Source organism: Microcaecilia unicolor, chromosome 8 (assembly GCF_901765095.1).
Source record: "Microcaecilia unicolor chromosome 8, aMicUni1.1, whole genome shotgun sequence".
NCBI lineage: Eukaryota > Metazoa > Chordata > Amphibia > Gymnophiona > Siphonopidae > Microcaecilia > Microcaecilia unicolor.
In genome coordinates this window covers 151233010-151245947 of record NC_044038.1, presented here as the reverse complement: position 1 = coordinate 151245947, position 12938 = coordinate 151233010, and the positions used below count along the sequence as shown (strand labels likewise).

At 49.6% G+C, this 12938-nt stretch overlaps 1 protein-coding gene across 1 annotated transcript in view; it reads right to left on the bottom strand.

Moving 5' to 3' along the window:
• The window catches only part of MAML1 (mastermind like transcriptional coactivator 1), a 244824-nt gene extending 234828 nt beyond the window's left edge, over positions 1–9996 (bottom strand). The window contains 3 exon segments of the mRNA XM_030213414.1: positions 7125–7212; positions 8257–8501; positions 9381–9996. Coding sequence (XP_030069274.1) covers positions 7125–7212; positions 8257–8501; positions 9381–9996 — 949 coding nt within the window.
• Between the last annotated feature and the right edge of the window lie 2942 nt (positions 9997–12938).

Sequence of the window (12938 nt, the reverse complement as noted above, 5' to 3'; positions counted from 1 at the left end):
GCGAAGGACTTTCACTGAAGCTTCCCACGAAAACATGACAAAGCTGCCACCTGAACCTTCAGTGTAGACCAGGCCAGACCTCTATCAACACCATCGTGCAAAAATTCCAAAACTTCCGCCACCGAAGAGTGAAACGGCCGAACTCGATGGTCTTCACACCAGTGCTCAAAGATTCTCCAAACCCGGACATACGCCAAGGAAGTGGATCGTCTACGGCAACTCAACATCGTAGCAAAGCCACTGGACGAAAGCCCCTTCTTCTTCAACTTGTGCCGCTCAAGAGCCAAGCCATAAGCGAAAACCGAGCCAGATCCGGCATGATTATCGGGCCTGGACACAGAACTGATCCCAACAAAGGCAGGGCCGCCGCCCCTGCCAACCGCACCAGGTCTCCATACCATGGTCGACGCTGCCAATCCGAAGCTACCAGAATCACCCGACCGGAGTGATGTTCGATGCGCTATATTACTCGACCGACTAACAGCCACAGAGGAAACACATACAGTCACTCCCGAAGCCAAGGCAACAGAAGAGTGTCGATTTCCTCCGCTCAAGGGTCTCTTCAGCGACTGAAAAAAAAAAAAAAAAATCTCTGAACTTGCACATAGCGAGCCGTTGCCCTAAGATCACCGAAAGTCCCCAGACCAACACAACTCACTGGAACACTGACCGAAGAAAAGACCACTCTCTGGGATCTAGAGTGAGCCTGCTGAGATAATCTGCATCTATGTGACCTACCCCGGCCACATGCGCTGCCAAGAGAGCCTGAAGATGAGTTCAACTGCGCCGCCAAGGCTCTTTGTTCCCCCCTTGACGGTTGACATATGCTACTGCCATGGCATTGTCACAGGGCACTCGGACTGCCTTGTGGCGAACCACCGACGTCAAGGCCTGGAGCGCCACCCGAATGGCCCGAGTTTCCAGCCGGTTGATGGACCACTCTGCTTCTGCCCGAGACCACCGGCCTTGAGCTACCTGACTGAGACAATGTGCCCCCCAACCTTGCAGACTGGCATCCGTGACCATTACCAGCCCCTGTGGGGACTCCAACGGCATTCCTTTCCCAAATTGCGCGGACTGAGCCACCAGCGGAGACTGAGACGAGGGGCCACCGACAGCGGACAACACATTTCCAAGTCCTGCGACAGAGGGGACCAACGACTGAGCAGAGCTGACTGTACCTGACGCATGTGCGCCCTGGCCCACGGAACTACCTCTATGGTCGCCGCCATCAGGCCCAGGACCTGACGATAAGTACGGGCCGTCGGCGCCTTCTCTGCAAGGAACCGACGAATCGGACCCTGTAACTTGGAACCAAAAGGCTGCACAAAGGAAAGTGAAGATAAGCTTCCGTCAAATCCAGGGAAGTGAGAAACTCTCCTTTCCTGACCGCACCAGTGACCGACCGCAACGTCTCCATCCGGAAAGAGGGCACCTTGAGTGCCGCATTGACCCTTTTGAGATCCAAAATGGGACGAAAAGTGTCCTCTTTCTTGTGGACCACAAAATAGATCAAATAGCACCCTGAGCGTTGCTGATCTGAAGGAACAGGAACCACGGCTCCCAACGCGAGCAGCCACCGCAGAGTGTCCCTCACTGCTGCCCTCTTGCTCCAAGACCGACAGAGGGATTCCAGAAACACTTCGGGAGAACAGCTTTCGAATTCCAGCGCACATCCGCCTCGAAACACCTTGAGAACCCACTGATCTGACCTGATTTGGGCCCAACTCTGGTAAAACAGACTCAGCCGAGCCCCAACATGCACCAGAGCCTGAGCCCGCACACCTTCATTGGGAATTGTGGCCTGAATACTAACCTCCCGCGGAAAAGCCACACCCTCCGCGACGACTCTCACGAAAGAACTGTGTGCGCTGGAAAAACCGACCCCTAGAGGTCCTACTACTATTAAACATTTCTATAGCACTACTAGACTTATGCAGCGCTGTACAAATTAACATGAAAAGACAGTCCCTGCTCAACAGAGCTTACAATCTAAATTGGACAAACAGACAGCAAGGGGTAGGTCCCACTCGATCTGCCCGGCCTATACCGCTGAGCCTCCCTAAACCGTCCCCGAGAGGAACTAGTTCTGGCCCCTGCCTTGAACCGAAAATCTGGAAGCCATAGAACCTTGGTATCACTAAGACCTCACACTAACTTGTCCAAATCTTCTCCAAAGAGCATAGCTCCCTTAAGTGGCAGAGACCCACAACCATAGCCATATTTTTGTCTGAAGTAGGCAACAAATCATAAAAGCCTCAGACAAAAAGGATGAACCCATGTCCAAGTCGGCTAACTCCTGACCCCCAGAAGAACCAACATCTACCGAATCATCCAGGAGCTTCTCGGCCCAACGAAAACATGCCCGAGCTACCAGACCCCCCACAAACCGAGGCCTGCAGGGCTAGAGCCGACAAAACAAAACTACGCTTGAGAAAAGATCCCAACTTCCTATCCTGAGGATCACGGAGGGCCGTTCCTCCATCAACCGGGATAGCCGTAGCTATAATTACTGCCGTCACTACTGCATCTACCGTGGGAGCCTTAAAGGAATCCCTATCGTCCTGAGGGAGGGGATAAAGCCTCGCCATTGCCTTTGCCACCTTACACGGCAAATCCCATTCCTGACAAATCATCTCCCGGAGATCCTTGTTCATAGGGAAGGATCACGCCTGACGCTGAATGCCCTTCACCAACGGATCCTAGACAGTTTTCCCCAAAGCCACCTCAGGACCAAACTGAAGGGTGGACGACACCTGATCTATGAGTTCTGACAGCTCATCTCTATGGAAAATCCGCACTACTGAAGGATCCTCTCCAGGAATCCAACAATCCTGCTCCTGAGAGCCGTCAATTCCATCTGACTCCCCCAGATCACTAAGCGCAGCTTCTGCAGCTACAGGAGAAAAACATTGCCTGTCCTCTGACCACTCTAACCGTGGTCTCTCAGGCAAGACGGAAATAGCCCCCTCTTCCAATTGGGGGGGGGGGGGGGGAGGGGGGGGGGTCCCGATCTCCAGGCCTGATACCGCGTCCAGACAAAATCTGGAGGAAAGCCCACCATTCCTGGACCGTCATTAGGCCCTTTTGTGCCAAAAACGGAGGCCGCAGGCCCAAAACCAGCCGGCTCCACGGGCCGCGTCAGACTCAAGATGGCGGCTGTTCCCGCCGAAACTGTTCCCGCTGACAGCGGCCCTGCCTACGCTCCCGCTGACCCGGAGACTCCCGACACCATCGATCCCTCCGCGGTCAAGTCGGGGGGGTGCCGCAGCCACCTTTATAGGTGCACCGCAAAGCTACACTGAGCGCCCGGCGCCTCTACCCCTCACCACGAGCACGCGCGACATCGGAGGAGCTGGGCCGCCATAAACCACGAGGGAAGGGAAAAGCTGTTCCACCAACGCGCCAAACCAAAAACTCACTCACACTGCAAAAGCACTGGAGAAAGCGCTGCTCTCTCGTTCCAGCAAGGAATCGAAACCCCCGTTCGGTCCGCTGAAAATAAAGAAATAAATGCCCTTAAAGGCACAGTACTCCAACTCTGGCATCTGGAAATTGTAAGGCACTCAAGGCTACAATACTGAGAAAGCAGCCGAGGCACAAAGCTGCCAAGCAAACGAAATAGAATAACTGACCTTAAAGGCACAGTACTCTAACTCTGGCATCTGGGAATTGTAAGGCACTCAAGGCTACAATACTGAGAAAGCAGCCGAGGCACAAAGCTGCCAAGCAAACAGAAATAGAGAGCAGCACAGGGGGAGGGACCCAAACATAGGTGTAACACCCCAGGGGGAAAAACTGGGCCCCACCAGACCCAGGGCCCCAAAGCACTTTTTTTTTTTTTTTTTTACACACACACGTACAGGGTACTGCAACAGAATAAAGTTTGGAAGGAAAAAATCCTACGACCCAATGACAAACTACCTCACCAGATTATTGGAGACTGCACAGGCTGTCAACTGCTACCTCTGCTGAGACTGAGAAAATACTGGCTAGTGGAGGTTCTGCACAGGTTATATATACAGGCTTCAAAAGCTTAGTGTTTTCTCAGTCTCCCTCTGCTGGTAGGAGGACATAACCCACGCGTCTTGACCGGTCTGGAGGGTCGCTGAGGAAATTTGTATTTTGTCATGTTAAAAAAAAAAATTTCTTTGCATATTCAATGCAACACCCTTTAACACAATAGCTAGGACAGACAGCAAATTTTGCTACCAACCTTCATTTAACTTATAACTTACCCGTGCATCAATAAACTTTCCTAACAGTTCTGGCAAGGTAAACAACAAGGTCACTCCACTCATGTCTTTTACCCAACTTCTCAACCATGTTCACACTGCCCTTTGCAACTGTTCCAAGCATGCCTGGATTCTATCACAGAATAGGTTTCTAACTACCTCTGCTTGTATGTTATTTGATGAATTTACCACCCTGTCAATAATGATATATTTCCTCATATTTCAGCTCGGCTCATTCTCTCTCACTTTTCTTAAGACTTAGAACTTTTCTATTTAAACATGCATCATCTAGTCCTTTAGTCCACCACGCTAAAACATTTGAATGTGTTAGATTTGAGTAATGAACAAACAGAGATCCAAATACTGCAGTCCAATCATATCAAACACACAGAGCAGCAAACATTGAGTCAGTAGCTAGTTCTTTAAAAATCCTTTAATTAAAAACAACCTTATTCAAAGTGGAATTATTAGGCCCAAAACGCTTTACAAAATAGTGCCTGCTTCAGGGACAAATTGAATGTATAACTAGACAGACAATCCACCTAACGGTAAGAGGAAAGAGAGATCAGTCTTCTTACACCACCGTATATGCTCAAAAATGACACACACACAGCACCCAATTATAAAATAAATCCCATCAAACATGTGACAACTTTACCTAGGCAGTTGCCTAAAGCACTTATAAGGCTGTGTATATAACAGTATCCATCCCCTGACACAAACTACAAGAAAATACAAAATCATTAAACACAAAATAAACCACTTAAGAGTAACTGCCAATAATGACAAATTAGTATGGGCATCTTCAGAAAAAAAAACAATTAGCATGGGTCTCCAATCTATACAACAAAGCTGCTATTTACACAACAGGGATCAATCTGAAACAGCCTTATACAACAGTCATAAGAAATATCACTATTCTATGCTTAAGGAATTTTAATCCAAAAGCAAGCTCAGAAACAACAACAACACAGTGCTCCAAATGCATATCATTACAGGCTGCCAAAATCTAGTTGAAGGTGAAAGTGAACGCAGTTAGCTTGGCAGAGTTTAAAAGGGGGTTAGACGGTTTCCTAAAGGACAAGTCCATAAACCACTACTAAATGGACTTGGGAAAAATCCATAATTCCAGGAATAACATGTATAAAATGTTTGTACGTTTAGGAAGCTTGCCAGGTGCCCTTGGCCTGGTTTGGCCGCTGCCGTAGACAGGATGCTGGGCTCGATGGACCCTTGGTCTTTTCCCAGTGTGGCATTACTTATGTTATTTATGTACCAAAGTGAAAGCAGCCCCTCTAAAAATGATAAATAATAAACTTATCAGAGCAACCAAGATTTGGAAGCTTCTGTATGATTTGCATACAAGAACAAAGTAAAAATCACAATGATTTAAAATAAATACTAAAAGGTAAAGTTTTTAAAAAGTACCCAGGAGTACAAGATATATATAGACCTCAAAAAAATAATATATATATTAAAAAAAGAACTTCAAAAATGATCAAATTAAAATTATGCCTTTTTAAAAGTTTTGCTGAAAATGGACGTGCAGCAAGGTGAAATTAGATCTTACCTGCTAATTTTCTTTCCTCTAGACCCTCCAGACCGGTCAAGACGCTTGGGTTATGCACGCCTACCAGCAGGGGGAGACTGAGAACACAAAAACTGAACCAAGCATAAGCCAGCAGCCAACCCCCAAGCAGCCAGTAAATCCTTAACAAAGCAAAACGCAACCAATGAAAAAACCTAAACTATAACCCCGAAAGGTCAAAGAACCCTGTACTCAGAAACAATTCTTGGTAACGTGCTTCAAATAACCGAACGCCACAGCGTTGCGGTCCTTCTCTGAAACCCAGAGGAAAACAACAGAACTTCAGAAACCCAAAGCTCCCAATTTAGAGTCCTATCAGCAATAGCAACATAGAAATGTCCATATCAATCATCTCTCAAGCACACTAGGACAAAGCACCAGAAATATACACAGCGGGAGGGTTCTTGACCGGTCTGGAGGGTCTAGAGGAAAGAAAATTAGCAGGTAAGATCTAATTTCACCTTCCTCAGCGACCCTCCAGACCGGTCAAGACGCTTGGGAAGTACCAAAGCAGTAAACATCTAAGGGCGGGAACTTTGCACCCCAGAAGTCAACACTGCCTCCCTGCCTGGCCTGCACATCAATTCTATAATGCTTCACAAATGAATGCAGCGAGGACCAGACCGCCGCCCTGCAAATATCCTGCGGCGGCACTAAACCACTCTCTGCCCAGGAAGAAGCTACTCCCCTGGTCGAGTGTGCCTTTAGTACCTCTGGCACCCTACGTCCCTTGAGCAAATACGCAGAAGAAACTGCTTCTTTCAACCATCTGGAAATTGTTACCTTAGAAGCCGCAGCTCCCTTCTTAGGTCCTCCATACAACACAATCTATCCGAAGACAAACTCTCGCGTCCTGACTAAATAAGAACGCAAAACTTGACGGACATCCAGCTTAGCCAAACGGCGCTGAGAAGAATCTCCGAACCTATCTCCCAGAACCGGTAAAGAAATGTCCTGATTCACATGAAAGGAAGAGACCACCTTAGGCAAAAAAGACGGGACTGGCCTCAAAGACACCTTCTCCTTAGAAAAAGTCAGAAAGGGCGCCCGACAAGACAAAGCCTGCAACTCCGAAACTCGCCGAGCCGAAGTAATAGCCACTAAAAACACTGTCTTCAAAGTCAGATCCTTCCAAGTACTTGTAATCAAAGGCTCAAAGGGCGGTCCCACCAAAACCTCCAAGACCAAGTTCAAATCCCACGGCGGAACCACCGGACGAAGAGGAGGACGAATCAACTTCACCGCTCGCAAAAACCGAACCACATCGGGAGCAGATGCCAAGGAAACCCCCCGGATCCTACCCCGGAAACAAGCCAAGGCCGCAATCTGCACCTTCAAAGAAGAAAGAGCTAGACCTCTGTCCACCCCATCCTGCAAAAACTCTAACACCTGCAGAAGAGAAGAGTTCCAAGGAGAATAAGAACGATCCCTACACCAGTTCTCAAAAATCCGCCACACTCGAACATAAGCAAAGGACGTGGACTGTTTACGAGACTGCAACATAGTCTCAATTACTCTAGCTGAAAACCCTTTCTTCTTCAACCTGTCCCTTTCAAGAGCCAGGCCGTAAGCGAGAACGGAACCGGGTCGGGCATTACGATAGGGCCCTGCACCAACACCACCGACCCGTCCAACCTCAGGGGACCCTTGATCGCCAGCCGCACTAGATCGCCGAACCACGGACGACGTGGCCAATACGGAGCCACGAGGATCACCGTGCCGACGTATCGCTCTATTCTTTGAACTACGCGCCCCACTAGAGGCCAAGGAGGGAACACATACAACAGTTGACGCGGTGGCCAAAGAAGCACCAGAGCATCGATCCCCTCGGACCGAGGATCCCACCTCCGACTGAAGAACCTGGGCACTTGAGCATTGCTGGCTGTTGCCATAAGATCTACCACCGGCAGTCCCCACTCCATCACCAGCCGATGAAACAGCGGACGATGCAGCGACCACTCTCCTGGATCCAGAGTGTGCCTGCTCAGAATGTCCACCTGGAGATTGTCCACTCCGGCCACATGACCTGCGGAGAGACTCTGCAGATGAAGCTCCGCCCACTGCATCAACTCTGCCGTCTCCTCGGCTACATCGCGACTCTTTGTGCCCCCTGAAGGTTTACGTAAGCTACCGCCGTGGCATTGTCGGACAGAACTCGAACTGCCTTCCCGGCGAGAAGATACTGCAGGGCCTGCAACGCCAACCGGATCGCCCGAGTCTCGAGCCGATTGATTGACCAGAGGGTCTCCTCCGGTGACCAGAGACCCTGTGCCACCTGACCCAGACAATGTGCTCCCCCCAGCCTGCCAGACTGGCATCTGTGGTCACCACAATCCAATCCGGAGAATCCAAGGGCATCCCTCTTTCCAGATTCGGAGTATGAAGCCACCACCGCAGACTGGTTCGCACCGCCTCCGGCAAGAATAGTCTGACCTCCAAACTCTGAGACTGCGGAGACCAACGATCCAACAGCGCTGACTGCAACTGCCTCATGTGAGCTCTGGCCCACGGCACCACCTCTATTGATGCCGCCATCAGCCCCAAAATCTGAAGATACCCGTGAGCTGACGGGGACCGCTTGGCAGAAAACTGACGGATCAGCCCCTGAATCTTGGCAATCCGAACGAGCGGCAGAAACACCAGGCCCCGCACCGTATCGAAACGAACCCCCAGATATTCTAGGGATTGAGACGGAACCAGATGACTCTTGACACTGTTCACCACCCAGCCGAGCGACTCCAAAACGGATACTACCTTCGCTGTTGCTTCCACACTCTCCTGATAGGATTTGGCTCGAATCAGCCAATCGTCGAGATATGGGTGAACCAATACTCCTTGCTGCCGCAAAGCTGCCGCCACTACCACCATAACCTTGGAAAAAGTACGCGGCGCAGTAGCCAGACCGAACGGCAGAGCACAAAACTGAAAGTGATGTCCTAGAACCGCAAAGCGAAGAAACCGGTGATGCACCTTCCGAATGGGAATATGCAGATAGGCTTCCGTCAGATCCAGAGAAGTGAGAAATTCTCCCGAATGAACCGCTACTATGACCGACCGTAACGTTTCCATGCGAAACGAGGGAACCTTCAACGCCCCGTTGACTCGTTTTAGATCTAAAATAGGCCGGAAGGAATCCTCCTTTTTGGGAACCACAAAATAAATCGAACAACAACCGGTCCCCCTCTCTGTAACCGGCACCGGAACTACAGCCCCTAAATCTATCAACCGCCGGAGAGTCTGCCGAATTGCCCTGGCCTTGAGCCGAGAGCGGAATGGGTAGGCTACAAAGAAATCTGGCAGAAACTCTTCGAACTCCAAGGCGTACCCGTCTCGCACCACTTCGAGGACCCACTGGTCTGTCGTGATATGGGCCCACCTCTGATAAACTGACTCAACCGAGCACCTACTCGCACCAGAGGCTGGACCCGCAAACCTTCATTGAGAAGCACGACCGGAGGACAGAGCTCTCCCCGAGACCTCTCGTCCTCCTCGACGACCCCCACGAAAGGGCTGAGTATGCTGAAAATATCTGCCTCTAAACGCCGCACTGAACCTACCTGGCCTATAGCGCCGGGCATCCTTCAAACAAGCACGCCCTGACATGCCGCGACCCCCTGCTCTAGGTCGCAATTCTGGCAACCGCGGAATCTTAGCCTCCCCAAGACCACGCACCAATTTATCCAACTCTTCTCCAAAAAGCATGGACCCTTTAAAGAGAAGCGAACACAACTTGGATTTAGAAGCCGCATCCGCAGTCCATCCACGAAGCCACAGGGCCCGACGAGCTCCAACCACCAAAGCCATATTCTTCGCCGAAGCCCTCAACAAATCATAACTAGCATCTGCCAGAAAGGAAGATCCCATCTCCAACTTGGCTAACTCCTGCACCACGGAAGCCCTGTCCAGCGCGGGACCATCCAGAAGCTTTTCAGCCCAACGGAAACACGCCCGAGCCACTAGACCTCCACATAGAGCGGCTTGCAGAGACAAGGCCGAGAGATCAAAACTTCGCCGAACAAAAGACTCCAACTTCCTATCCTGAGGGTCTCTGAGGGCAGTACCCTCATCAACCGGGATGGCAGTAGCTTTGGTGACTGCCGTCACCACCGCATCCACTGTAGGAGATTTAAAAGAATCCCTATCGTCTTGGGGAATAGGATAAAGTCTCGCCATCGCTTTAACCACCCGACAGGCTGAATCTGGAGAGGACCACTCCTGTAAGATCATATCCCTCAGATCCTGATTCATAGGGAAAGAACGAGAAGCCTTACGAATGCCCTTAACCAAAGGGTCTATCTGCTTAACCTCCGCTACAACCGGCTCAGGAGCCTCAAACCTAAGCGTAGACATCACTTGATCAATGAGCTCCGGAAGCTCATCCCTAGGAAAAATCCTTACCACCGAGGAATCCTCCCCTGGGAAGGACCCCTCCTCTTCAGGATCAATGTCTAAAGGGAACTCATCACCCAATCCACTACCCTCATCTTCCGAGGGAGGGAAAGACAAAAATCAGGGTCCTCCACATAGTCTAGCCGTGGGCGCTTGACCCCCAAAGGAGCTGCCCCCTTCTGTACATCCGGCTGAGAAGCACCTGCCTGCCAGGCCTGAAACATCGACCAGACAAACTCTGGTGGAAATCCCATAGCCCCCGAAGGCCCTGGAGAGCACCCAACATTCTGTCCCGGGCCCTCCACCACCTGCTGGGCCGGGATCGCCAGAGGAGCTGAATCCAAGATGGCGGCAGTTCCCGCCAAAATCGGGACCGCCGCCACCGCACCAGAACCTGAGTCAGGCCCCGGGAGGCCCTTACTGCCGCCCGAAACCTCAGCAGACAAAACCAGAGGGGAAGAGAGAGAATGCTTAGGCTCACCGCAAAACTTGCACGGAGCTCCGGGCATTTCAATCGCCCGACGCGCGCAGGAACGGCAACGAGCCGCCTTTCCCGCCGACATCGCTAAAACTTAAAGCGGTACACACACAAACCGCCAAAATCGCCCCAGCTCTACTCCCTTCCTCAAAACCACACTAAAACCCTTGCCAGCCCCCAAAATGAGAAACAACAAAATGTTCTGATGCAGAACAGCACTGTCTGCTGCTTGCTTTCCTCCTTTTACTCCTGTTTCTCTTTTTTTTTTTTTTTTTCACACACACAGCAAACAGCCCAGTTGCTATATACTGACAAGGGCTAAGGCTCTCAAGGTTCCTGTAGCACAGGAGCCGAGGCACCAGGCTGCCTTCACACAAGGTACAGCAGGGGCAAAACCCGGACACGGGTGCAAACCCCTAGGGGAACAGGGAGCCCCACCAGACCCGCTTCCCCGAAGCACAAATTCTGAGTACAGGGTACTAAAATCAGAATCTCTAATCCTACCAGACCAGACTGACTGCTCAGGCTGCACGTCTACCCTCTGCTGGAGACTGAGATTTACTGGCTGCTTGGGGGTTGGCTGCTGGCTTGTGCTTGGTTCAGTTTTTGTGTTCTCAGTCTCCCTCTGCTGGTAGGCGTGCATAACCCAAGCGTCTTGACCGGTCTGGAGGGTCACTGAGGAAAATGAAAATTGCCGCATGTCCATTTTGGGTCTGAGACCTTACTGTCAGCCATTGACCTAGCGGTAGGTAAAGTCTCACGCGGTAACCGGTTGGTCTATGCGTGTAGAATGATTACCGCCCATGCACCAGAAAATAAAAATATTTTCCGGTGCATCTAGCAGATGCGCATCAAAAATAAAATTACCGCAAGGGCCACGTGATAGCCAGGTGGTAACTCAAAACTGATGTGCGTCGGGCACGCATAGGTGCCTACACAGCTTAGTAAAAGGGCCCCTAAAAAAAACCCTCACAAAAAAAAAAAAAAGAAGATATCCGTCAAATCAATGCATTTGAATTGTGATTCTGGCACCAAATACATCATGACCTCACTGGGGGAAAGAGGGATCAAAAAATGAAAAGCATGAAAAAAAAAATTCTAAAAACGTTTTAGAGCTGAATATTGATTACAATTTTAATCGCATGATTAAAAAAGTATGTTATTTATTTTTTCCCCACTGCAGCTCGTAACAAGTCACCTAACCCTTCACTGCCCAGAGTCACAAGGAGCTACAGTGGGGAAATAATCATACCTTTAATCGCACAATTAATCACAATTACAAATTTGAACCAAAATGCAGCCCTAAAAAAAGAATATAAAGTAAGGAAAATACAAATTGAAAAATTACAAACTAAAGAACCTAAAACAGCATGCAGAATAGCTATAGACAACCTTACAGTTTCCAGAGCCTACTCCAGAAATACAGCCCTACTAAGAAATACCGTCACACCTCATTTAAAAAAAAATAAAATAAACAAGGCCCTCTTAAAAAAAAAATGGGGGGGGGGGGGGGGGGGGAGGAATACCTTCCATTTGTTCATTCATCACAAATGGCTGCTTTGTCAAGTTTAACCCAGAAGGTATCAGTGAATCATAATATCCTGTACAGATAAACATGCACTTCTACAATATAGACTCTTTCAAATGTTAAAAAGTGAAACATAAAAATTAAAATTTAGATGAGGGTACAAATATCTTTATACAATATGATACATCAAATACCCCCTTAAAAAAAAATTACAAAAAACAAAAAGTGCCCCCACAGAGGAAAAACACACAAAAACTGTATAATCATCAAATGCTTGGTTGATACCATTAGGTGCAGCACAATCTGAAAATCAGTTTTTTGTTCAATCTGTTAAAAGTCTTCTTACATCACCACCTCTCCAAAATAGAGAAATAAAGCGAATGATACATACCTTTAGCAGGTGTTCTCCGAGGACAGCAGGCTGATTGTTCTCACGACTGGGTAGACTTCCACGGCAGCCCCCTCTAACCGGAAGAAAATTCTCGCGGGAGGTCCCGCACGCGGGGCATGCCCACCGCGCATGCGTGGCCTTCTTCCCGCCTGTGCGCGACCGCTCCCGCTCAGTTACATGACAAGCAAAGGAATACGAAAAACGCAACTCCAAAGGGGAGGAGGGAGGGTAGGTGAGAACAATCAGCCTGCTGTCCTCGGAGAACACCTGCTACAGGTATGTATTATTTGCTTTCTCCGAGGACAAGCAGGCTGCTTGTTCTCACGACT